This window comes from Canis lupus, chromosome 11, assembly GCF_048164855.1.
Source record: "Canis lupus baileyi chromosome 11, mCanLup2.hap1, whole genome shotgun sequence".
NCBI lineage: Eukaryota > Metazoa > Chordata > Mammalia > Carnivora > Canidae > Canis > Canis lupus.
In genome coordinates this window covers 47,440,295-47,467,401 of record NC_132848.1, presented here as the reverse complement: position 1 = coordinate 47,467,401, position 27,107 = coordinate 47,440,295, and the positions used below count along the sequence as shown (strand labels likewise).

The following is a 27,107-nucleotide window of genomic DNA, read 5'->3' as shown; positions in this document are numbered from 1 at the left end:
ATACTTTGCCCAAAGATATGCCCACGTTGTCTATAGGCACCCCAATGTCCTGAGTGCTAAACCCACATCTCTTCTCACTCCCAAGCGCAGTGGTGAGAGCAAGTCCGTAAATGGACTGTTATCAGAAAAACAGCAGGATGTGTGGGCAAGGCTGAAACCACAAATTAGAGTAACACCTTCTAGAAAATCTAAAAGGTAGAGAAAATCCAAATATAACAGCACCAACAAATAATATACCCCATCTGAAGACAACTAGTAAAGATTTAGGAAAGGGTCTGCTACTTTAAACACAAAAGCAGAAATGTAAAACTACAAGGAACATGAAAAAAAAATGTGATCACTAGAAGAACAGTAATTCTCCAAGCAAGAGCACAGATTTTTGCAATCTAGTTGATGAAGGATTCAAAGCAATTCTTTTTTTTTTTTTTTCTTTAAGATTTTCTTTCTTGTTTTGACAGAGAGAGAGAGCACAAGCAGGGAGAGTGGCAGGGAGAGGGAGAGGCAGGCTCCCCACTGAGCAGGGAGCCTGATACGGGGCTCAATCCCAGGACCCTGGGATCATGACCTGAGCCGAAGGTAGACGCTTAACCAACTAGCCATCCAGGAGTCCCTCAAAGTAGTTCTTTTGAATAAACTCAGTGATCTACAAGAAAACTCAGGAAACAATACATAAACAAAATGAGACCCTTAACAAAGAGAAGAAATAATAAAAAAGAACAAAACTGAAATTCTGGAACTTAAGATTTCAATGACTAAATGAAAAAACAATGCAGGGCAGCCCAGATGGCTCAGCAGTTTAGCGCTGCCTTCAGCCCAAGGCGTGATCCTGGAGATCCGGGATCGAGTCCCATGTCGGGCTCCCTGCGTGGAGCCTGCTTCTCCCTCTGCCTATGTCTCTGCCTCTCTCTCTCTCTCTCTCTGTGCCTCTCATGAATAAATAAATAAAATCTTAAAAAAAATAAATAAATGAAAAAAACAATGCAATAGAGAGCATGTACAGCAGAGTAAAACAAAGAAAAGACAGAATATGTAATCTAGAAATTCTAAATTATCCAATTAGAATAGAACAAAGGAAAAAGAATAAGAGTGAAGAAAGCCTATTGGAACTATGGGATTCCATCAAAGAACAAATATAATAATCCAAGCACCAGATAAAAGAGGGAGAAGGGGGCAGAAAGTTTATTTAAAGAAATAATAGCTGAGAACTTCTCAAACCTGGGGAGATGCTTGGATACCACGTTCATGAAGCTAATGGGTCATCCTATTACCTCAATGCAAAAGACCTTCTCCGACACATGGTGTAATGAAACAGTCAAAAATCAAAGATAAAGAGAGAATCCTAAAAGAACCCAGAAAAAAAGATTGTAAACTATAAAGGAACTCCATGAGGCTATTAGTGATTTCCCAGCAGAAACCCTACGGGCCAAGAGAGAGTGGATGACATACTCAAAGTACTGAAAGAAAAAAACTGCTACCCAAGAATGCTCTCATCTGACAAAGTTCTCCTTCAGATGCAAAGGAGAAATAAAGACTTTCTTGGACTAACAATTCACTGGTGAATTCTGAGGGAGTTCGTCACCCCCAGACTAACTTTTAAGAAATGCTGAAAGGAGTTCTAGCTGAAATGAAAAGATGTTAATAGTGGTCCAAAAACATGAAAGTATACGACACACTGGGTAAAGGCAAATATACAGTCAGACATAGAAAATCCTAATTCTGTAAAAGGATGATGTGTTAACCTCTTAACTGTGGTAGAAAGGTTAAAGAAGAACATTAAAATTAATTATAGCTACTATAATTTATCAATGAGCACACAATTTAAAAAGAGGTAAATAATGACATCAAGCATATTAAAGAGGGAAGAGTAAAGGGTAAAGCTTTTACACAACTGAAGTTGTTATCAGCTTAAAATGGATGGCTTTATGTTTTATGTAAACTTCATGGTACCAAGAGGCAAAAACAGATTCACAAAAGTTAAAGAAAGGGGAAACAGACCGACACCATGAAAAATCATGAATCTATAAAGGCCGGTAGAAAGAGAGGCAAAGGGATGCCTGGGTGGATCAGGGGTTAAGCGTCTTCCTTCACCTCAGGGAATAATCACAGGATCTGGGATCGAGTCACGCATCAGGCTCCCTTTGAGGAGCCTGCTTCTCCCTCTGCCTATGTCTCTCTCTCTCATGAATAAATCAATTAAAAAAAAAGAATAAGAAGAAACAGAGGGAAAAAGAATCAGTGGAGACACAAAATCACCAGAAAGCCATTAAGAAGACTGCATTAGTAAGCCCTTATATATCAAGAATAACTCTAAATATAAATGAATTGATTCACCAACCAAAAGGAACACAGACTAGATAAAGAAATGAGACCCAATTCTATACTGCCTAGAGAAGGCAAACTTCTGCTTTAAGGGCACACATTGGTTCAAAGTGAAGAGCTGGAAAAAGACATTCAGTGCAAGTAGAAACCAAAAGAGAGTGAAGGCTGCTATGCTTATATCGGATGAAATAGACTTTAAAAGCCAAAAATGGTAATAAGAGACAAAGTAGGTCATAATATAATAATAAAGGGGTCAATATGTAAAGAGGATATAACAACTGTAAATACATTACCCAACATAAGAGTACCTAAATATATTAACAAATATTAACAGATTTGAAGGAAGAAAAAGATGACAATACAATAACAGCAAGGGACTTCAATACCCCCACTTTCATCAATGGATATCATCCAGACAGAACATCAACAGGGAAATGGACGTGAATCACTGATTAAACCAAATAGACATAACGGACATTTACAGATCAATCCATCCCATAGCAGCAAATACATGTTCTTCTCAAGTGCACACAAAACATTCTCCAACGCAGACCATATGACAGTACACATACCACGTCTAATGGTAAGTAGTAATATCAAGTATATTTTCAGTCATAACGGTATGCAACTAGAAATCAATCAAAGGAAAGCTGGAAAATCTACAAATGTGTGTAATTTAAAAAAAAAAATTTAAAAAGATTTTATTTATTCATGAGAGACAGAAGAAAGAGAGAGAGGCAGAGACACAGGCAGAAGGAGAAGCAGGCTCCATGCAGGGAGCCTGACATGGGACTCGATCCCAGGTCTACAGGATCACACCTGGGCTGAAGGCGGCGCCAAACCACCGAGCCACCCGGGCTGCCCCAAATGTGTGTAAATTAAACAACATACTCCTGACAACCAAAAGGGTCCAAAAAGAAATCAAAAGGGAAACCCCCCCAAAAATTGAAACAAATGAAAATGGAAATATACCATACCAAAACTTATGGGATGCTGCAAAAGCAGTTCTAAGAGGGACTTTATAGTTGTAAATGCATATATTAAGAAAATAGAAACATCTCAAATAAACAACCTAACTTTACACCTCAAGGAACTGGAAATAGAACTATAAGCCCAAGTCCAAAATTAGCAAAAGGAAAGAAATAAAAATCAGAGCAGAAATAAATAAAATAGAGACCAGAAAAACAATAAGGAAAAAAACCAGTGAAACTAAGAGCTGGTTTCAAACAGATAAAACAAAATCAGCAAATCTTCAGCTACACAAACCATGAAAGAAGAAGACAAAATCCAAAGTCAGAAATGAAAAAGGAGACATTACAATTGATACTACAGAAATACATGGGATCATAAGAGACTAGTATGAACAATTATATACCAACAAATTAGATAACCTTTAAGAAATGGATAAATTCTCAGAAACATACAACCTACCAAGACTGAATCATGAAGAGAAAATCTGAAAAGAACAGTGAGTAAGGAGACTGAATCAGTAATCAAAAACCTCTCAACATAGAAAACCACAGGATAAGCTGGTTTCACTAATGAATTCTACCAAACATTTAAAGAATTAATGCCAATCCTTCTCAAACACTTCTAAAAATTTGAAGGGACAGAACACTTTAAAATTCATTTTATGAAGCCAGCGTTATCCTGATACCAAAGCCAACAAGGACAAACAAGAAAACTATAGACCAATACTCTTGATGAATACAGATGAAAAAGTTCTCAAAAAATATTAGCAAACTGGGATCCCTGGGTGGCGCAGCGGTTTGGCGCCTGCCTTTGGCCCAGGGCGCGATCCTGGAGACCCGGGATCGAATCCCACATCGGGCTCCCGGTGCATGGAGCCTGCTTCTCCCTCTGCCTGTGTCTCTGCCTCTCTCTCTCTCTCTCTCTCTGTGACTATCATGAATAAATAAATAAAAATCTTTAAAAAAAAAAATTAAAAAAAAAAAAAATATTAGCAAACTGAATTCAACACACAAAGTATTATACACCATGACCAAGCAGGATTTCTCCCTGGGATGAAAGGATAGTTCAATACATATAAATCAATAAATGTGATACATCATATTAACAGAATGAAAGATAAAAATCAAATGATCATCTCAATAAATGCAGAAACACATTTGACAAAACACAACATATTTTCATGATAAAAACTCTCAACAGACTGGGTACAGATATGACATAACTCTGTATGATCAAGGCCATATATGGAAAATCCATAGCTCACATCATACTCAACATAAAAAACTGAAAGCTTTTCCGCTAGGATCAGGAACAAGATAAGGGTGTCCACCCTACCATGCTTACTCAGCGTAATAATGGAAGGCCTAGTTAGACCAGTTAGGCAAGATAAAGAAATGAAAGGCATCTGAATCAGGAAGGAAGAGGTAAAATTGTCATATTTGCAGATGATCTGATCTTATATATAGAAAATCCTAAATATAGACTCAACCAAAAAAACTGTACAGTGTAAACATAAATTTTATGTGCCCTGGAAAACTAAAAAATTCATTTCATTGTGATGTTCACTTTATTATGATAATCACTTTACTTTACTCCAGTGGTCTGGAACTAAACCTGTAATATCTGAGATGTATCTGTGTTATGAAAACTACAAAACCTTGATGAAAGAAACGAAAGACACAAACAGATGGAAAGATATTTCACTCGTTGATTGGAAGAATTAATATTCCAGTAACTGTCTGTTAAAATGTCCATACTACCTTAAAGTCATCTGTAGAGTCAAGGCAATTCCCATCAATATCCCAAAGGCATTTTTAGAGAAATAGATAAAACAATCCTAAAATTTGTATGGAACCATAAGACTCCAAATAGCCAAAGCAATCATGAGAAAGAACAAAGCCTAAGGCATCACACTTCCTGCTTTCAAACTATACCATGAAGCTGCTGTAATTAAAATAGTATAGTACTGGCAAATAAACCAATGGAACAGAACAGTCCAGGAATAAATCTCCGCATATATAGTCAACTAATATTTGACAAGGAAGCCAAGAACACTCAAATGGTGTTAGAAAAACTGGATAACCAGATGCAGAAAAATGAAATTAGATCTCTATCTTCCATCACTCACCAAAATTAATTAAAAATGGATTAAAGGCTTAAACTTAAGACCTGATACAATAAACATCTAGAAGAAAACACTGATATTGGTGTAGGCCATGATTTTTTTAAACATGACACTAAAGTCCAAGAAACAAAAGCAAAAATCAGTAAGTGGAACTATATCAAATTAAAAAACCTCTGCAGAGCAAAATAAAAGATCAACAAAATAGAAAGGAAACGTGTAACATGGAAGAAGATATTTGCAAATCCTATGTCAGATAAGGGGTTAATATCTAATATACATAAAGAACTCATAAAACTCAATAACAAAACCCCAAAAATCTGATTAAAAAATGATTATATCAGATATATATATATATATATATATATATATATATATATAAAGACAGATGTTATCTGAGCAACAAAACAGGTATTTTCCCAAAGACATAGCCAACAGGTATACAAAAAGATGCTTGACAATTTTATTTGTCAGGGAAATGCAAATCAAAACCACAGTGAGATATCACTTCACAACTGTTAGAATGGCTATCACTAAGAAGAGAAGAGAGAACAAGTGTCGATGAGATGCAGAAATATGGAAATCCTGTACACTGTTGGTGGTAATGTAAATTGGTTCAAAACGGTATGGAGGTTCCTCAAAAATTAAAAATAGAACAAAATAATCTGGCAGTCCTACTTCTGGGTATTTACCCAAAGAAAATGAAAATAGGCTATCAAAGAGATATTCACTCCCATTTTTACTGTAGCATTATTCACAATAGCCAAATATAGAAACAACCCAAGTATCTTATCAACAAATAGATTAAAAAGACAGTGCGCATACCCACCCCCACACACACCCCATGGAATACTTATTCAGCCATGAGAAAAAAGGAAATCCTGCCATTTGCAACATGGATGGGCCTTGAGCGCATTGTGCTAAAGGAGGTAAGCCAGACAGAAAAAGACAAATCCTTTCTGCTATTGCTATATGGAATTTTAAAACGCCAAACTTGTAAAAATCAGAGCATAGAATGGTGGTTACCAAGGACTAGATGGTGGGGAAATTGGTGATACATAATTGAAGGGTACAAATGTAGAAGAAAAAGAAGTTCTAGACATCTAATGCAGAGCACAGTGATCATAGACAACACTGTATTATAAACTTCAAAGCTCCTAAGAAACTAGTATAGTTCCTACCAGAAAAGGGAAATGAGAATTAAGTGACATGATAGAGGTGTTAGCTAACCCTATAGTGGTAATCATATTGCAATATATAAATGTATCAAATCAACACACTGTCCATCTTAAATTTACAGTGTTATAATGTCAACTGTATATCTCAGACTTACACAATGTTAAATGTCAATTATATCACAATTAAAAAAAAATTGGACCACACCTCCCACTGTACTCCTAATCCATTTATCCTACTTTTTTTTTTTAATTTTTATTTATTTATGATAGTCACACAGAGAGAGAGAGAGAGAGAGAGGCAGAGACACAGGCAGAGGGAGAAGCAGGCTCCATGCACCGGGAGCCCGACGTGGGATTCGATCCCGGGTCTCCAGGATCGCGCCCTGGGCCAAAGGCAGGCGCCAAACCGCTGCGCCACCAAGGGATCCCTATCCTACTTTTTCTGTGCTCATCATCTAATCATCTGCTCATTACCATCCAGTATTCTATAAAATTTACTTATTATTCTTGCCTTCTCCCCTCTATTGCTATCTCCCAAGCTCCCCAGAAGTATCATAAGTGAAGGATCTTTGTTTTTCAGTGATAAATCCAAAGTGCCGGGCACTTAGTAGGCATTTAAGAAATATTTGTTTAAGTCCTTATTTCCACACAGATAGTAAACTATTTTCTAATTTAAATTTTCTTACATGCCTTAAATTCCAAAAGTAGTGCTTATTTTACTTGGAGATACAGTATCAAGATGTATGAAGAAACAGTTAATACAACAAACCTTCCCCCATTCTCTTCCTTTTCAGCTTATCTAGTTAACCTATCTGTACCTTACTCTGACTCTTATTAACTGTCCAAATATGTACGTCATTTTTACTTTTTATAAAAATGGCATCATATCCTACTCTACAATGTGCTTTTCTTACATATTAACACAAATATCATAGTAATCTGTCAACAGATATAGATTAATTCATTCTATTATCCACATCATAATATTCCATACTATTGCTAGATTACATTTTGTTCAATTCCCATTAACATATGTGGATATCAGAGTTTAACCTGAAATAGAATAAACAATGTCCAGGCTTCTATATCTAACTAAAAATAATCATTGATATTCATTAATGACCTTCAACCTCATGAGAAGAGATTATATTAAGCATAATAAAATATATGGGCTAAAAAGTTTTAATTTTAGTCACAGACTGAAACAATGTTTTCCTAGTTAATCTTCGGGTTATCTGAAAATTTAATCGATCAAAAGGTTCTAGACAATCATGGAAAATTTGTGTATGCTTACCTATATCTGTTAGGCACTGCATTTTTATAAATCTTACTATAATCAAAATTTGACTATTATAACTAGAGTATTAAAAATCTGCATTCTTTGATACAAAACATATACTACATATTTTATGGCCAATATACAAAACAGTCACGAAAGATGAATAGGTCTAAATTGCAGTCTTAATATTATGGTATTTTAAATTATAATTATAACTAACTAGATAATTATAGTTAATTAACAGGTAATTACAATAACAGATAATTATTAGAAGTCATATATAGAAAAACAAATTTTCATATAACCACATTCCTTATTACTGTTATTTTCTTGATTTTCAGGTTAAAAGAAACCCTTACTAAGGGGATTATTTGTGTGTGGGTTATTATATGGTTATACAAAACTTGGGCCTTTTAAAAACAATAATCACTCTTTTCTCTATTTCCTTCTAGCTAATTAATGTAAAGATGATATTGGTAAATACCCAAAAACTTAAGTGAGTTACAGAAAATTTCCATTCTCAAGGAAATAAGATCTGACCAGGAATTCTAAAGGTGACAAAGAGTTAAAATTGCTCTCCTGGACACAAAAAGACTCTTTTCATCTTTCACCAAAGGCTGCCATAGGCCTAAAACTGAAGTGAAGGGGAAATAAAGTTATCTCTTTCCCCAAGAGTTCATTTCATTTCTCCCATCCACTTCTTGAGCTGCTGGAGTCCACACCTTACTGCAGGGAACTAAGATGGAAACCAAGAGGAAGAAGTAAGAAAAGATAGCGTAGACTTCAGCCACCTCTTTTTGAAGCTAAAACTAGGTGAGTTAACTAGATTTTGACAGGTTATAATAGATTTTTATTGTTTAATTCCATATCCTGACAAATTAGTTTTTAACTTGTCCTTTGACTAACATACACATTTAGTTTTTCTTTTGAAGATTTTTTTTTTTTGAAGAATTTTCAGAAAAACTCTTCTCTTTGCATAAAGTTCATGTGTAGAAATAGGTCCCTGGGAAAGTCTAGTTCGGAAATGTCAAGCTAGTGGCCGTTAGCTTGTTTTGTTTGGTCTACACCATCTGTCTTTCTAAAATTGAGTTTATTTTCAATGTGTAAAAGCTGGAAGATATCATATAAAAATTCCTATTTCTGATTTTTCTTGGAATATGAGAATTACCAGGCATGGACTTACATTCCCACATGGTAACCACTGGCTAGAGCTGAGTGTGAGCTGATCGCTTTGGACAGGACACATGTTCTCCAGGTGACCCTCACTCCATGTGGCCTCCTTCGCTCATTTACATTTTCTATGTGGTTCCTATAACAATCTTTATTTGTAACTCTTGGTTTAGTCTTTGTCTTACAATAGCAACATGAAAAAAGTGAAAAGTCTGGCCTTTATAAGGGGTGAACCTTGGGAGTTTAGAAACAACAAAACATTGCTTGAATTAGCAAAGAACGTTAAAAAGTTAAAAATAAAATCTGTAGGGCAGTTGTGAACTATTTTTAAATTGTTTCCATTTTCACTTCACTATTTTGCTATTTAACCAAACATGTCTCTACACATTGGCCATGCCCCAGAAGCTGGGTTGTTGAATTTAGGCATAAGTGTACCTCTATATTCAGGTGGTAACATATACGTCACACTATAGTTTAATAAGATACAAATCAGTGGGTAGGCCATAGAGCACCTAGACCCTCACCTCCGGTCCTGTCATTAACTGCATGAGAGGTGCAATCTCTGGAGTTGAGTGCTTTCTTCGTTTGTATAATGAAGGTACTGGACTGGATGAATACATGAGTCTCTCCCAGCACAGGCATTCTATTATTTGAGAACATCAGCACGTTTATAAAAGCTCTGAAAACATCTTTTAGGTAACAATAAAAAATAACTCAAGGAAAACTTATTTTAAGAAATATTTTCAAAAAGGGGTGTTTTCCAGGAGTACCACAAAAATAAAATCTTTATTACTGAAAGCAACATGCTAACTCATCAGTTCCTTGTTAATAGAATACTTTTAAATTTAAAAAAGTCAAAATTGGGATCCCTGGGTGGCGCAGCGGTTTGGCGCCTGCCTTTGGCCCAGGGCGCGATCCTGGAGACCTGGGATCGAATCCCACATCGGGCTCCCGGTGCATGGAGCCTGCTTCTCCCTCTGCCTGTGTCTCTGCCTCTCTCTCTCTCTCTGTGACTATCATAAATAAATAAAAAATAAAAATAAAAAAAAATAAAAAAATTAAAAAGTCAAAATTATGTTCCCCCTTTTTTTCTCCAGAAGTTGCTAGCTAAGGACAACCTATGATGAAGTAGGATTTTTGAAAAGAGGAATGGAAAATCTAAATAATTTATATAATTTTAGCTGCTTTTTAAAAAAGTTGCTTTTTATTTGGTCATCTCTCTTCAAAGGAGCCAGTGAAAACTCTGGGAAGATGAAATTAGGTTCCATTCATTTACTTCCCTCTGATACTTGCTTTTTAGCTTTTTTGGGAGCTCATTTATTATTATTTTTTTGCATCCTATCTATTAAAGCTTAATGTGTGTATTCTCTCAAATCCAAAATTTATGAAGACCCAAATTTTTGGTCAGATAATTTTTTTAAATAACAAGTTTGCATACTATCTACAAAAATGATTGTAAAGTTAAATTTTAGAAGGTACTTTTGGTAGGTGGAACTCTAAAATAGCTCCCCAAATTTCCTGCCCTTATCTCTGAAATTGTAATTATGAGGAGATACCATGCCTGTGGTTATTTACATTACACCATAAAAGGGATTTTGCAAACGTAGCTGAGGTCATCAGTTAGTTGACTCAATTAACCAAAAAAGAGACTATCCAGATGGTCCTAACCCAATGGCATGATTGAGGCAGAATTTTCTCCACTGGTGCTGGCTCGAAGATGCTGACAAGCAATGTGGGCGCCCTAGGAAACTGAGAGAGGTCCCTGGCTAAGAGCCAGCAGTGAATTGGGTCCCCAGTTCTAAAAGCACAAGAAACTGAATTCTGAGTGAGTTGGGAAGTGGATTTTCCTACAGTCCAGTCGAGGACTCAGCCCTGCTGACAATTTAATTACAGCCTTATTATGATACTCTGAGCAAAGAGCCTACTGGACTTATGACTTATACTATGTGCTAAGTGGGTGTTGTTTTAAGCTATCATGTTTGTGGTAGTTTATTATGGAATAATAGAAATCTAACACGGTACTGAGGAATCACTTATTATTAAAAAGGAAAAAAGTCAACTAAATTTCTGACTGCTACATTTTTCAGAGTGCTTTGGTTCAAAGTTAAATTGTTAAGTTGTTTGATGTTGAGAAAAACAATGTGTATTTAAAAGAAGTGGTAATTCTTAGGAAATGAGGCAAACTGAAACCCAGAACAAACATGAAACATTCACATTGGATTTTAATTATAGCAAAATTAGATTATACATGAAAAAATCTAGATATTTCAATTTCAAACTTAAGGGAAACGTTTATAGTGGAAATACTTACCCTATTTTGAAAAAATGATGCATGAAAATGTGATGTTGTAGCAGATATTGATACTAAAGTAATAGTTTCTTCAGAACTAGGATTATGTAAGTAAACTTTTTCCATTTTTGGCATTCCAACTGGCCTGGAAAAGCAACAAAACAAAACAAAACAAAACAAAAAAAACACCAAAAAAAAAAAGTCATAAGTACTTCAAAGATTATTTCGGGTTGTTAAAAAATTAAATATCAAAACTATTAGACAAATACATATCTAAACATATAAAATTATTTATTAAATTGCTTTATATTTAAAGTTACACATGAAAATGCATTCAACAAATATATAGTGAGTGCTAATTTTATGTCACACATTGAGCCAGGGACTGGGATATGAGGAAGCAAATCTCTGCCTGAAAGAAGCTTCCAGTCTAGTGAGGAAGCAGGCAGGGAACAAAATAGTCAGATCCTTTCATTGCTCTCTGTAATACCACCCTGCTTTCCTACTAATTCTGAATCATGTCCTCTTCTCCCTCAAATTCCACTAATACATGTTTTTCAATTTAGGAGAAACTGAGTGGCAAAGTTATGTGAGCAGATCTGCCTTATGAGTTAGGGGCTATTATTGTTCTCACTTTATAGATGAGGACACTGAGGTGCAAAAAAGTTACTTCACTTCAAAAGTTACAGTCCAAAGTCATACTTGGAATCTAAATTTGAATCCAGGCTATCTGGCTTTAGTCCATGTCCTAACCTATCATTCTAAACTGCCTCCTCTCAAAGGAACAACATAAAACACACACTCAGTGGTCTGATATCCAAAGACCAATTTTAATGTTCTCCTTGGCATCCACATTAGTTTGTCTTAAGAGTGAAATCTCTTCAGTTATGTAGTCCACTAAGTACATACACAGCTAATCTTAGTTGTACAGACCTCCTAACTCCTACAGTATCAGAGAATTCTACATATAAATTACATTTCTTCTTCACATTCTCTATTCATTTAATTGGCACTAGTCTTATTTCCTTAACAAGATTATCAGCACTTCTCTGACAAAGGTTACATTATATATGCACTGTGTAACCCCACATTATCGAGCACAGGCACTTGGTAAGAGTGTGCATAGGTAAGCTTGCTCCCCTCCACATCCCCCAGTGGAAATTAAGATCCTCCCTAACCCGGCATCACTCAACTTAAGTAACTAACTCCCTATGTTTTCACAACCTGGTTCAGGCTGGTTTCATATGCATGGCCCCCATGTCTTTACCAATCTCTTTGTTCTGTGTTTTCCTCTAACCTCTTTGCCGATCCAAATCCCCATTTTCTAATTCAAATACAACTTCTTTCATAAGGTCCTCTCTTCGGGCAACCATTCAGGTCTACATTTTTATTTTATTCATGCTACTGCTCTCCTTGAACACCCTAACTCCCCATACACATATAAACAACAATGCTGGAAAAATGTAGAAGCTAGAGAAAGGTACTGATTCCATCCAAGGATTAACTAAAAAACAGTAAGAAACCCTTGTGGGGAACAGAAGGTTGCCTTGAACTGGCAGGTGGGGAAAAGTGAGGGACAAAGAATAGCTTAAGCTGACAATGAGAGGCCAGGGAAAAGGAAGTTTTCACAACTTTATTCTTCTCCATTTCCTTCCCTGCTTGCCTGGGGACAGTCAGAGCCTTCCTCTTCAACCTAGAAAATAGCAGAGGGGCTTACAGAGATGAGAAGCTGATAATCAACTACTCTGGAGCATACTTACCTCTAACTCCTCTCTTTGGTCTTCTAAAGACCAAGGGCTGTTTCATTACAATTTAGGAGGATATGTCCATCTAGATGTTTCTGTCTAAGCACTATCAGATAGAATGCTGGCCCACATAGGACAATCAATAATTTTTACATGTATAAGAGTGTGGAGTTGGGTCTTTCTACTTTGGGGAATCTCTCTCTTCTTAAATTCACAAGAGACAAGGGCCAAAAGGCTTGGTATTTTGCCCTTCCTCAATATGCATTACAATACAAGAGCTCTTAAGTTCATACATCAAAACAACATCATCTGTGAGGAGTATAATCAATTAGAAAACATACCATGTTGTGATAAACTGTAGTGTTCCCAATCTTTGATAGAGCCTGTGAGAGGATCACACATCTCCACTTCATTAACATTAGGCTTGGCCATAATGTTTTCTTTGGCCAATGAAATGTGAGCCAATGTGACATATAACATTAAGTTTTAAAAGTCATCTTGTACTCTTTCTCCTCTTGTATACTGTTCCAAGAAATGGCATTTCTCAGAGAGGAGTGCTGATTTCAGTGTTAATCCCACTAAAATTTTGGGTTTGGTTGTGGTCATTTATAATGGGTAAGGGCTGAATAATACAAATCTGAAGTTGGAAAAGTTAAACAAGAACTAAAAATAAGCACAATGTAATATACTTAAGGAGATATGGCAAAATAGTAAAACAAAGAAATCATACAGAAAACAAAAAAAATGCTAGTACAAAAATATTATGTATATGGGTAGATAAAAGTAAGTTGGAAAATCAGGCTGACAATTTAGTTCAGAATTCAGCAAGAAAAAAATATATTTAGAATATTTTAAAAGAGCTAAAACAAAACAAAACAACAACAACAAAAACAAACCCAAAGAGAAGCAGATATGTAGGACATAACTAGAAATGGTTATATTTAGAAGATGGACTGTAGGAATATTTAAAGAATATGGACAAAATTAATGGGCAAAATCCAAACTTTAAAAAAAATGATAAACTAATTATTTTTCTTTAAAGATTTATTTATTTGAGAGAAAGCATGTGTGCACAAAGGTGGGGAGGGGGGAGAGAGTGGAGGGAGCAGAGGGAGAGGAGGAGAGAAACTTTAGCAGACTCTGTACTCAGAGAGGTGCCTGACCCAAGGCTTTATTTCACCATCCTGAGACTGTGACCTGAGCCTAAATCAAGAGTAGGAGGCTTAACCAACCATGCCACTCAGGAACCCCAAAGGTAAACGAATTCTTTTTTTTTTTTTTTTAAAGATTTTATTTATTTATTCATGAGAGAGACAGAGAGAAGCAGAGCCATAGGCAGAGGGAGAAGCAGGCTAAGGCTCCCTGCGGGGAGCCTGATGCGGTACTTGATCCCAGAACCTGAGCCAAAGGGAGATATTCCACCACTGAGCCACGCAGGCATCCCAGATAAACTAATTCTTAATTGAAAGGGTTTATGACAAAGAAACTTCTTACTTAATTAAACACAGAGTAAAATTTAAGAAAGTTGCAAGAGTTCTTTATACAATGTGAATATAATCATCTTAGGAGATTTTTGCAAGTATTTTTTCCCATTGTGTGGAATCTTTTGATTTTCTTGAAGGTATCATTTGTAGTACAAAAATTTTTAATTTTTATGTAATTCAATTTGTGTGTTTTGTCTTTTATCACTTGTGCTTCTGAAGTCATATCTAAGAAACCACTGCATAAACCATAATGGAGATATATTCTAATGTTTTCTTCTAAAGGTTTTATAGTTTACCTTTATTACACTTACATTTAGCTCTATGGTATACTTTGATTTTTGTGTATGGTGTGAGGCTGGAATCCAACTTAATTCTTCTGCATGTGGATACCCTGTTGTCAAGCACCATTCGTTGCAAAAACTATTCTTTCTATATTTAATTGTATTGGCACCCTTGTCAAAATCAGTTTGCAAAAAACAAAGTTCTATTTCTGGAATCCAAATTGTTTTCCATTTACTTATATTGTTTATCCTTTAAAATTTTTTTTAAAGATTTTATTTATTTATTCATGAGAGACACACACAGAGAGAGGCAGAGACATAGGCAGAGGGAGAAGCAGGCTTCATGCAGGGAGCCCGATGTGGGACTCAAGCCTGGGACTCCAGGATCACGCCCTGGGCTGATGGTAGACAATCAACCACTGAGCCACCCAGGTGTCCCTTATATGTCTATCCTTATGGCAGTGTCACAGTGTCTTGACTAAAACTTGTAGAAGGTTTCCGATATTGGGCACTGAAAGTTCTCCCACACTGGTCTCCTTTTAAGAGAATGGCTACTTTTGTTAAACTTATATCTAAGCATTTTACTTTTTGAGTTATTATAAGTGAAATTGTTTTAATTGTTCATTGCTAATATGCAGAAATATAACTTATTTTGCATACTGACCTTATATCCTGTAACCTTGAACTCACTTGAAGTAGATTGCTTATGATTTTCTATATATAAGAGTATAACACCTAAAAATAGAGATGGTTTTACTTTTTCCTTTCTAGTCTCAGCACCTTTTGTTTCTTACTCGTGTAATAGCCCTGTTCTTGATGTAAGGGGAAATCTCTCAGTCTTTCACTATTAAATATGATGTTTGCTGTGGGACTTTCATAGGTGCTCTTTATCAGGCTGAGAAAATTCTATTCCTATTTTTTGAGTATTATTATCATGAAAAGATGTATTTCCAAATCCTTTTTGTTTACTGACATGATTGTGCTTTTCTCCCCTTTATTCTATTAACATGGTGTATATTACATTAATTGAATTTCAGTTGTGGGGCTTGAATTCAAGACCCTGAGATTAAGACCTCAGCTGAGATCAAGAGTTGAACACAGAACGAACTCAGCCATCCAGGCACCCCAGTATATGATCATTTTTATGTGTTGCTGATTTTGGTTTTTATTATTTTGTGAAGGAATTTCAACAAAAGGGGTATTGATCTGTACTTTTCTTATAGCATCTTTATGTGGTTTTGGTATAATGATAATGCAGGCCTAACATACTAATTTGGGAAACGTTCCCTTTTCTATATTACTTGGAAACGTTTATAATGGACTGGTATTACTACTTCTTTGAATTTTTGGTAGAATTAATTCCTAAGACTTTCTGTGTGTCACAACTTTCATTCTGGGAAGTATCTTGATTACTAATTCAAACTCTTTACTTGTTATAAGTCTATTCAGATTTTCTATTTCTGCTTAGGTCAGTTTCGGTAATTATGTAATTACCAAATTTATGTCTTTTTAGGAATTTGTCCATTTCAACTAAGTTAATGAATTTGTTAGTATACAGTTATTCATGGCATTACTTTATAATCCTTTTTTAAAAATTATTTCTGTAAGGCTGATAGTAATGTCATCTCTTTCACTCCTGATTCTAGTAATTTAAGAGTCCTTTTTATTGCTTGGTCAGTCTAGCTAATAAGAGTTTGTCAATTTTGTTGCTCTTTTCAAAGAACCAATTTCTTATTTTTTTCTATTAATCTGTATTTCACTTATTTCTAGTCTTCATTATTTTTTGCTTTCTAATTATTTTTATCCTTGCTTTTCTTCTAGTTTCTTAAAGTAGAAGGTTAGGTTTCTGATTTGAGATTTGTTTTCTGTGATTATTAAGACATTTATAACTAACTTTCTTCCTGGGCAATGCTTCTACTGCATCTCATAAGTTCTGGTATGTTATATTTTTATTTCACTCATCTGAAAGCATTTTCTCATTCCTCTCTTGATTTTCTTCTTTGATTCACTGGTTATTAAAGAACATGTTGTTTAATATCTCAACTTTTTTTTCTGTATTGCTTTCCAGCTATTTAATTGGGGACAAAGTTACCAGAGAACATACTTTATATGACTTTAAAACTTATTGGGGCTTGCATTATGGTCTAGCATATGGTCTATCCTGGAGAACAGTCTGTGTGTGTGTGTGTGTGAGAAGTATAAGTACTTTGTTGTTGAGTGGAATGTTCTATAGATGTCTACTAGACCTAGGAGCTCTGTACTGTTTTCAGGATTTCTATGTCTTTTGTTATCTCTTGCTTAGTCTATCTGTTATTGAAAGTGGAGTACTAAAGTTTCTATGAATGCTGAATTGTCTATTTTTCCCTTCAGTTCTGTCAGTTTTACTTCCTTTACTTTGGGTTTCTATTGTTAGTTAAGTCTTGCTTTTTTAATCTGAAAATTTTGGTCTCTTAATTGGTGTATTTAGACTATTTATATTTAATGTAATTATTGATATAGTTAAAGTCCATCTGCTAGTTATTTTCTATTCTCTCTTCTTTGTTTATAACTCTTTTATATGCACAATTTTAAAATCTTGGTACAACTAAACTAAAAATCAATAACAAAAAGATAATGTGGTTCTCTATAAATACGTAAATAGATCAATGGATGTGTAAATAACCCATGGATCAAAGACAAAATCTGAATAAAAATTAAGAACTATCTGAAACTGAATGAAAGTGAAAAACTTAACTCATTAAAAGCTTATATAATACAGTTCATTCTGTGCTTACAGAAAAATTCATGAATTTAAATCTACATATTTGAAAAGAAAAAAGCCTAAAAGTTAATGAGCATCCATGTCATTAGAAAAAGAACAGCAAATTTAAATCTAAAGAAAGTACAGGGATCCCTGGGTGGCGCAGCGGTTTGGCGTCTGCCTTTGGCCCAGGGCGCGATCCTGGAGACCCGGGATCGAATCCCACGTCGGGCTCCCAGTGCATGGAGCCTGCTTCTCCCTCTGCCTGTGTATTTGCCTCTCTCTCTCTCTCTCTCGCTCTGTGACTATCATAAAATAAATAAAAATTAAAAAAAAAAGAAAGTACAAAGAAAGAAATGATAAAAATAAGAGTGGAAATCAGTGGGGTAAAATACATAAAATAGAAAGATCTATGAAGTCAGAAGTTCACACGTCTTGGGGGTAAAAACTAGTAAGTTGATAACTACTTGACAAGATTGAGGGAAAAAAAAGAGATGGCACAAAATATCAATATCAGCAATGATAAAAGGAATTACCACTACAGATGCTACAAACATTAAAACAATCATAAAATGATATTAGCAACTTTATGTTAGTAAATTTGAAAGTTATCCTAAAATTGCCAAACTCCTAGAAAAACACAGCTTACCAAAACTGGTAAAGATTTTAAAAATATATAAGCATTACAAAAAATAAAACTTATAAAGAGGCATCTGGTGACTTAATCAGTTAAGTGTCTGACTCTTAATCTCAGCTCAAGTCTTGACCTCAGGGTCATAAGTTCAAGCCCTGCATTGGGCTCCACATTTATAAAAAAACAAGACGAAACAAAAAGCTACTAAAGAAATTAAATTCATAATCTAAAATCTTACTACAAAGAAAATTCCAGTCCAGGAGTACTCTACTGGCAAATTATACCAAATATTTAAAGGTAATATTCTACTAATTATTTGAGGAGAAAAGTGAAATACAGATACAAAATGGGGAAAAATGAAGAAGACCTCTATGACTCTAGATCTGAGTTGGGAAAATATGTATTAGAATTATCAGTATGAGACATGATTTACATATATGCATTTTTATTTTTAAATTATTATTCTTTTAGAGAGAGAGAGAGAGAGAGAGAGGGGTGCAGGGCAGAGGGAGGAGAGCATCTTAAGCAGGCTCCATGCCCAGCTTGATTTCTCAACCCTGAGATGATGACCTGAGCTGAAACCAAGAATCTGATGCTTAACTGACTGAGCTATCCAGGTGCTTCTACGTATATGCATTTATATATATGCATATATTTGACCATAGATCTGTTCATGCAAGCCTAGAAGCAATGACTTTCAGAGCAATAAGCACACTTGGTGCCTAGATATGATTTGAAATGTCATTCCACGTTAAAACAAACCAAGACCTCTTGTACTTTTGGGTCATTCCAAGTCTAGGACAAGGAAAACAGAAGGAAGTCTAGAATGTCTTATTGAATCAGAAAGCAAAGAAATGTTCAAAGCTTAATGGGACATATCAAAAAGCAACAGGAATCAGCTTAAACAGGCTCCCATTGGGAAAATATAAAGAGATAGATACTCTAACTTAATACTAATCAGAGAAATACAAAATTAACAATGAAGTATCACATTATCCCTATTTATCTAGCAAAATTGAAAAGTTGGCTAATATTAAGTGTTAGTGCAAATGTAGGGAATGTGGAACTATAGGAATGCACATGCACTACTCTTATGAGTATAAAGTAGCACAGATATTCACAAAAGCAATCAGGCAATACCTAGATAGTGAAGTGAACTCACACTCTATGACCCATGAATTCCACTCCTGGCCTTATATTCCAAAGAAATTCTTATGACAGTCCATAGTGAACCTGTAAGAGGATTTTGTTGCAGGGCGGTCTGTGGTGGTAGGGTATTAGAGGCAATATGCATAGCCACTGAAGAAAAAGAGTTATGGGTAAAATATGGATACTTTACTATGGTTAGAAATAAGAGAACAGATGGACATATAACAAAAATGGACCTTTAAAAAAGAAAGAAATAGAATGAACTATGCAGCCACTAAGGAAAACAGCATGGAGGTTCCTCAAAAGTTAAAAATAGAACTACCATATGATCCAGCAATCTCACTTCTTCCCATATCCAAAGGAAATGAAAAGAGGATCTCGAAGAGATATCTGCACTCCCATGTTCACTGCAGCATTATTCACAATAGCCAAGATATGGAAATAAATGAAGTATCAATCGATGAATGGTTAAAGAAGATATGGTACATATGTATACACAGTTGTCAATACTGTACTATATACTTGAGTTGCTAAAACCTTAAATGTTCTCACCACAAAAGAGAAGTGGTAATTATGTGATGTGTTGGAGGTGTTAGCGAACGCTACAGTGGTAATCATTTTGCAATATGTGAGCATATCAAATCAACATATTGTGTACCTTAAATTTATATAATGCCACATATCAATTATATCTCAATAAAGCCAAAAAAACCCAGAATGAACTATATCACAATATTCGTATACTAAAATGTAATTACATAAACTAAAAATATATAATAATATCTATCTGGGTGGCAGATGTAAAACTACATATATACCTTACGCATTTTTCTGTGTGTATACATTTCCTGAAAAAAGGTAAAAACAGTGTTAAGGTAAAGTAATGAGAATACGCTGGAAAGGAACACTGCTCTACAATTGTTAAGCATCATCCTATAAAACTAGAATAAAGCATTTGGAGGTTGGTTTGTTTAGAGTGACCACATCAGTCAAGATGCTTTTGCTGGATGAATTTTTCACTTGAGGTTGATGAAAGGTATTCAGTGAAGGCCTGTATTTGAGCCAGCTTTATAATGATGCTGGCTTATTTTTATAGCTGATTCTTATAAAACTATATAACGCTCAACCCAATTTAGTCAGAAAGTGAGCCCCGTATGTTAAATATGATGCCTCAAGAATTCAATTTTAAAAGTATTTTAACAAATGCTATATAAAGTAGAATATTAAGAACTCAGGGTGGAAGTATTACAATTAAACATTACAAAAAATAAACTCAAAGGTCATTTTATTGTCCAAGTAGAAATCTTAGTCTGTTTCCTTATGGGTTTTTGTGTAACTTCCTCACTAGGACTTCATAGTTTGTTTTTTCTCTTTTAAATCCTTAAAGTCAGAAGTTGGTCAGAATTTGTTGTATTCAAGCTGACTTAATAGTTACATTATTTCACTTGATTTTCATATTCTGTATCATCTAAATCAACATCAAAATCTAATTTGCCACCACTTTACTCAGTTCTTCTGCAGCTTTATCTACAGTTTAACCTTGGACTATTTTAAACATCTTGTCTTTTCTAGAATGGAGGAACAGTCTCTTCTGCATCACACAGAAAATGTAGGGTTTATCTGCATAAGGTTTACCCATTATGTAAATAAGAACTATTCAATTTTAATGGTTTTAATAATGGTCTGCGCTATGGTTTATTTTACACATCATTTGATAATTTCTTTATAATGATGACATGAAGTTTTGTTGTGGTGGTTAATGTCTTCTGCTGCCTCTAAGGGCTAAACACCAAGTCTTACTCCCCTTCTGAGAGCTCATCAATGTAGATGCTACGACCTCTTGTCACAAGTGGAAAGGATGTGGAACCAAAAACCTGGTCCAAAATCATTTTATATCTTACAGCCCAACCACCATGAGGTCCAAAATCTTTCTGTGGCTCAACAGACCAGCAGTGAGGGAAAAAACCCAAATGTGCAACCAGGACTTGGTCCTGAGGCAGGGACAGAGAGGTATCTACAGAAAGGCTTACGACAACACATTTAGGGTTAGGAAGTAGGAAGCTGAGTGCCCTCAGAAACTCTTTAAACTTAGTGGAATTCCTCTTGTCTCTGGTAAAAAGTTTCTCAGGAGCTAGACCCCTTAACCAACGACTCATCAATCCCAGGTAGGGGTCACAGGACCATGGAAGTGGGGAAGTAGGTATAAATCCAGCTAGGGCATCAAATTTTGGGCAGGATGCTGCAGGGAGAAGCTGTATAAAGACAATATGGAAGATAAAACTCTTTTTCCTCAAGCCTGATATAGACATATATAGAGAACAACAGTACGCAGAAATAAAAATGTCCTTACATCCTGAAAGTTTAACACTAATGTGCTTTCTTCAATAAATATGCTCTTTTACAATTCAAGTGTTCTGTGGGCTACCTGGCAATCACTCATTCACCTTCCTATGAATTTATTCTTAAATGTTTTCCCTCCTGTGACCTTAGTGTCCTCAATCTCAGTTAAGATAGAAGACAGAATATAAGATGGACAGTTAGTCTGAGGGATCCTTCTGGAAGACAGGACTCAAGATGGCCTGCTACAGGAGAGGACTATGATGAGGTAAAGAAGCAAGCTTGGAGGTACTGGGAGCCTGAAAGCAGGGAGTGAATCAGAATGTACAATGCTGCTAAGGCTGGCCTCACCCTTTCTTCCAGGGATCAAAGAGGAAAGGCCCTGGCCACACCCTATAGAAATGAACCTTTGCTCAGAGGAGAAGGGTCATCTACTTACGTTCTTCAAAGAAGGTTGGAGTAAGGAGAGTAAAGGTCTCAGGAAAGGTGTCAGTAGGCTACTCTAGTTAGGCAGGCTCAGACAGAGCAGGATTCCTGCAGCTCTGGGCAGTCCACACCACAGGAAACAGAGGGAGTCCTCCTTGAACAGCCCTCATATAAACAGCTTCCCCCATCCCCTGTCTCCTCAGTTCCCTTGGAAATATGAACAGAATCCATGATAAAGGAGGAAACTGAAAGGAGATGTCACACTGAAACATGGAAAACTTTGGCCAAGTACTAATGCATGCTTACTTGTAAATAAATAAGCAGTGCATTAGTTTTCTGCAACATAACAAATAACCACAAACTTAGAGGCTTTAAGTGACCCATTTATTACCCTGCAAGTCTGTAAGTCTGAAGTCCAGGCCCAGCATGACTGATTGATGTGGTCAGGGTTTCACTCACTCAAGCTCAAAATCCTCTCCTAGGCTTACATAGGTTATTAGTGATATTTAGGTTATTTTCTGTCTCATGCCATATGGCTCTCTCCATTTCTAAAATCAGCACAAGACACTCCCTGCATCAAACACCTCTCATAATTGAAATCACTGTATTTCTGTCTATGACTGCTACAAATGTTGACATGACATCAGCTCAGGGCGTCAGATTATCTCCCTATCTTAAAAGGACCTTAATTACTTTCAAAATCCTTTATAGAAACATCTAGATTAGTGTTTGATTGGGAGAAGATGTGTGAGCATCTTGGAGACCAGGAATTTGGGGGACCATCTTAGAATTCTGTTTGTCAAAAGCAGCATGTGTAACTGCGTGGCTAGACAGGTAAGATTTAAAAATAAAACAAAGATTTCCAAATGCCTGCAGTGCTGGTTCTGTTTATTTCCACTGTCAGCTACTCCGAGGACAGAAGGAGATAAATCAAGCAGAATCAAATACATGGCTGTTCTCTGGGCTGTTTGTGCACAGCTACCGACCGTCCGTATTCCGGAAGAGTCTGAGGTACAAAAGAATTAGGAAGAAGCAGCTATGAACTAGAGACTGGTCTGGAAAGTTGCAATTTTGTGGTCAGTGGCAAGTTTCCTATGCCACAGAAAGACACGCAATGCCAGGAAACAGCTGAAGAAATGGCTGAGCAACTGCCCTCAGACAAACCTTATGAATGACAGTGACATAGCACTCTACTAAACACAACTTTTGGCAGGAAACTGGGCCGAATCAATATGCAGTACTTTATACCACTCAATTACCACAAAATCAGAGCATCTTCTTGTACACATTTAGGATTGAGGGCTGAGGGAGCTGTTGGGGGAACAGTTAAAAATTGAAAAAGTGAAAAGGCACCAAACATCCCTTAAGAAAAGAGAACATACTTGATTTTATCAGAATAGAAAAAATGATTAGAAGAGGCAGCTTTCATAAACTGAATTTAACTTGAAAATGAAGACCTCCATTTTAGTAACAAACTATTCAATAAAGTCCATTTTTAAAGTCATTAATTAGGTCTCCATTTTAAGCTTTAGACTTGAAACCAGGATTTTCTGCACTTAATAATTACATAAACCAAAGAACTCAGTAAACCAAGTTTCCACCCAAAGCATCTTTTACAGTCTGCAATAAATGTCTGAAAAAAGGAGTCGTTATGGAAACAAAAATATTTAATAGCATTGGCATAAATAACTAGGAGGGGTGCAGAGGGATGGGGGGAGGTGGTCATGCTCAGATTGCTCCAACTAATTGTTACAGAGAGAGCAGGGAAGGGAGGGCAGAAGGGAAAGGATGAGAATTAAAGAATAAATTTAAAGGTAACGGATGAAAACAAAGCCTATTTTTGAAGAAAGTTATGGTGAAAGAAGCCCTAGAGGGCAGTAGGGATACTCAGAGTAGTGAGAGGAGTCAGTACAGATGGGTACTGACTAGAAGGCGGCCAGGGTACTAGAGCTGCATCCTTGCTAAAGGGCTTGAAACTCTCCTGGAAGCCCTGGATGACCATCAAATGCAACTGAGAATGGTCAATTCTATCCAATTTAAAGTTTTTCCACATACTGCAAAGGGTGTTTTAAAATTATGAGTGACTTCTAGTTTAGCAAAAAGACCACAAGCAGTATGGAAATAGTTACAGAAAATATAAGGCAAAACTTCAGTGCATGAGTCAAGGTAGTAAGCAATGATAACTCTACTTTTAATTTTTGGAAAAAATATTATAAAGTGTTCTGTTAATACTTTCTTCTTGAATCCTAAAATTGCTGCTATATATATTAAGTCAATGAAACATTTACAGCATGGGCAATACAGTACGCTGCCAGGTCAAGAAAAGGTATAGCAAATGTTCAATGTAGTCTGGCAAAAACACTTGAGAATGTAAAATTAATTGATTTAATCTTGTTGGACTTAAAAATAATATATGTGTTAAGTGTGAAATATGCACCAGAGATACAAAGATAAAGATTAGATGTCTACTTCCCTTCTAAACCAGGCTGTGAAGATAAATTACCTTAACAATTAGACAATTGGAGAAATAACCAGCATGCTGACAGAAGTTAGTAGATGTCATGACTAAGGAGACTCTGATTCCATTTTTTATTTTTGATTCCTGACAGTTTTCAAGCCCCATAATGTCCCTTCACGTTACATCCCACAACCGAGCAAGCCAATAAGAAAGCCTGGACTCTTTCTCTTAGATCCAGCAAGAACTTCAAACTTTCCAAGTCCGTACAAGCCTCACCCCCAGCCACCATAAAAGCCAAGCGTGTCTCCTTTCTCTGCTCTCTCAGGCCATTTTTTCAGACTTGCTTGGGAGCCCACCCTGCTCTCCCCAGAAGGCTTCATTATAGGAGTATAATAAACTGTTCTGCACCCTCTTCATGTGTGTGCATTAATATCACCTTCTTGACAAGTGAACCAAATTTTGGGTGAACACAATACCATGGAAGCAGAGAGAAAACAGTTTCTACTTAGGAAGGCTAGGGAAGGCTTGCTGTATGAAGAGCTACACTCTACAGTACTGAAGGCCTTTAGGCACAGAGTTGTAGTGGACTTCAACTGGAGTAATACCCATTGTACAATTTCTCTTCATTGGGTGAAATCCTGAGACACAGGACAACACCTAGAAGACATGTTCACTATCAAATGCCCCCCTTGCTTGACTGATGGGGTAGATACCTGATCTAAGCATGGGTCATCATTGTACTACTCTTGAGATTTTTCAAACTAAGGAAAAAAGAAGCTATGCTGTGATGGAGGGAAGCTACAGAAACCTAGTCCTAAGAACACTAGTAGATTTATTCTTATCACTGTAGGAAAAAGATATTGTCAGTGGAAGAGAATAAGCCAATACAGAGTGAGGCAGAGATGACAAAGAAGACTCCTGGTGGTGCTGGATAACATGGATCCTTCCTGTTGTCCCTGCGTCACAGCTCCATTTCTGACCTTTCTGTAGATACATTACAGTCCTCAGTGTTCCTTCCAAAACATGCTCATTTTTGCCTCATCTAGTTTCAGTCAGATTTCAAATACTTAGGATCAAACATCTGAAGCACTGGCTAAAACAGAGGGAATACAGGCACTCTATAATTACTGTTAATTTTTTTATAATATGAATAGCAGTACTGTAGTTATGTCTTTACATATGGAAATGTGTGCTGAAGAGTATAGGGATAAAATGTTACTATGTCCGCTACTTTCAAATGATTTAAACTTGACAAAAATATGAATGTGGCAAAACTCTTAATTATTGAATTTAGGTTAAAAGTACATTCATTATTTGTTCTTTCACTTTTTTTCTTAATTCTGTGAAAGCACCCATAACAGCTTACAAAGACCACTTACTTCAGGAAATGGTAAGTCATCCTTCACAGGGGTGGCTTAGGGTGGGGAGGCATATAAGAAAGGTAAAGGACAGATTTTATGTGGAGAAATTTAGCATCTATCCTAAAGATGCTAGGAAACCATCAAAGGATTTTTTTTTTTTTTTTTTTTTTTTTGTGGAAAAGAGTATTAGGAAATGACATGCATGATTAGGTTTGGATAGCAAAAAGATTTCCCTGTCAATAGCATTGATCATAAATTGGAAAATGGCAGGCATGTGGTAAAAGTTTAGATAAGAAGTGATGAGGGGGCAGCCTGGGTGGCTCAGCGGCTTAGCACCGCCTTCAGCCAGGGCATGATTCTGGAGAGCTGCGATCGAGTCCCATGTCAGGCTCCTTGCATGGAGCCTGCTTCTCCCTCTGCCTGTGTCTCTCTGCCTCTGTCTTATGAATAACTAAATTAAACCTTAAAAAAAAAAAAGAAGTGATGAGGGCCTGAATTAAGAGGAGAAGCGTAAGAAGGGTTAGAGAAGAGCAGACATGAGGAGTAGACAGAAGTCTGGTAATGGATTCAGTGGGAGAAGGGATAGAATGCTCTGAGAAAAGAAAAGAATCCAGGAAACATCAGGATTGTTGGCTTTGGTGACTGACTTGCACCATTCATGGAGACTGGAGATCCAGAAGCAAGAGCAGGGGACACTGAGTTTAAGGTGTGTTGCTGGAGACACAGCTAAGTGTCTGGAGAGAAGGGTGACATACAGATCAGGAACCCATAGGCATATGCCAAGGGCACCTGAGAGAGCACCCCATAAGGAAATGTGGAGTTGGCTGAAAAGGGATGAAGGAAGAGAAGCAGCTATAGTTAGGGGACAGACAGGGAGCAGAACCCTGAAAGAGACTAAGAAAAAAGGGCTTTAGACACAGGAAGAAAACACAGAATGGTTCACAAGGATAAAGGCCAAGAAAGATCTGAGAGGGAGGAAGAAGTCAGCAGGGCCACATACTCTACAAGAGATCAAGAGACAAGATTAGTAAGTGTCACCTAACAAGAAGACCTAAAGTAGGGCAGTTCCAGGGTCGATTAATTCTGCAGTTCAACACTATTATCAAAGACACAAGTTCTTTCCATTTTTCTACTTTCAGACACATTTTGCTGGCTTTATCCT

The 27,107-nt window shown here is 36.3% G+C and overlaps 1 protein-coding gene across 1 annotated transcript in view; it reads right to left on the bottom strand.

The window, feature by feature from the left end:
- Nucleotides 1–27,107, bottom strand: part of TMEM131 (transmembrane protein 131) — a 227,510-nt gene that overhangs the window by 89,130 nt on the left and 111,273 nt on the right. Inside the window, exon 5 of the mRNA XM_072768088.1 lies at nt 11,352–11,475. Coding sequence (XP_072624189.1) covers nt 11,352–11,475 — 124 coding nt within the window. The remainder of the gene's footprint in view (nt 1–11,351; nt 11,476–27,107) is intronic.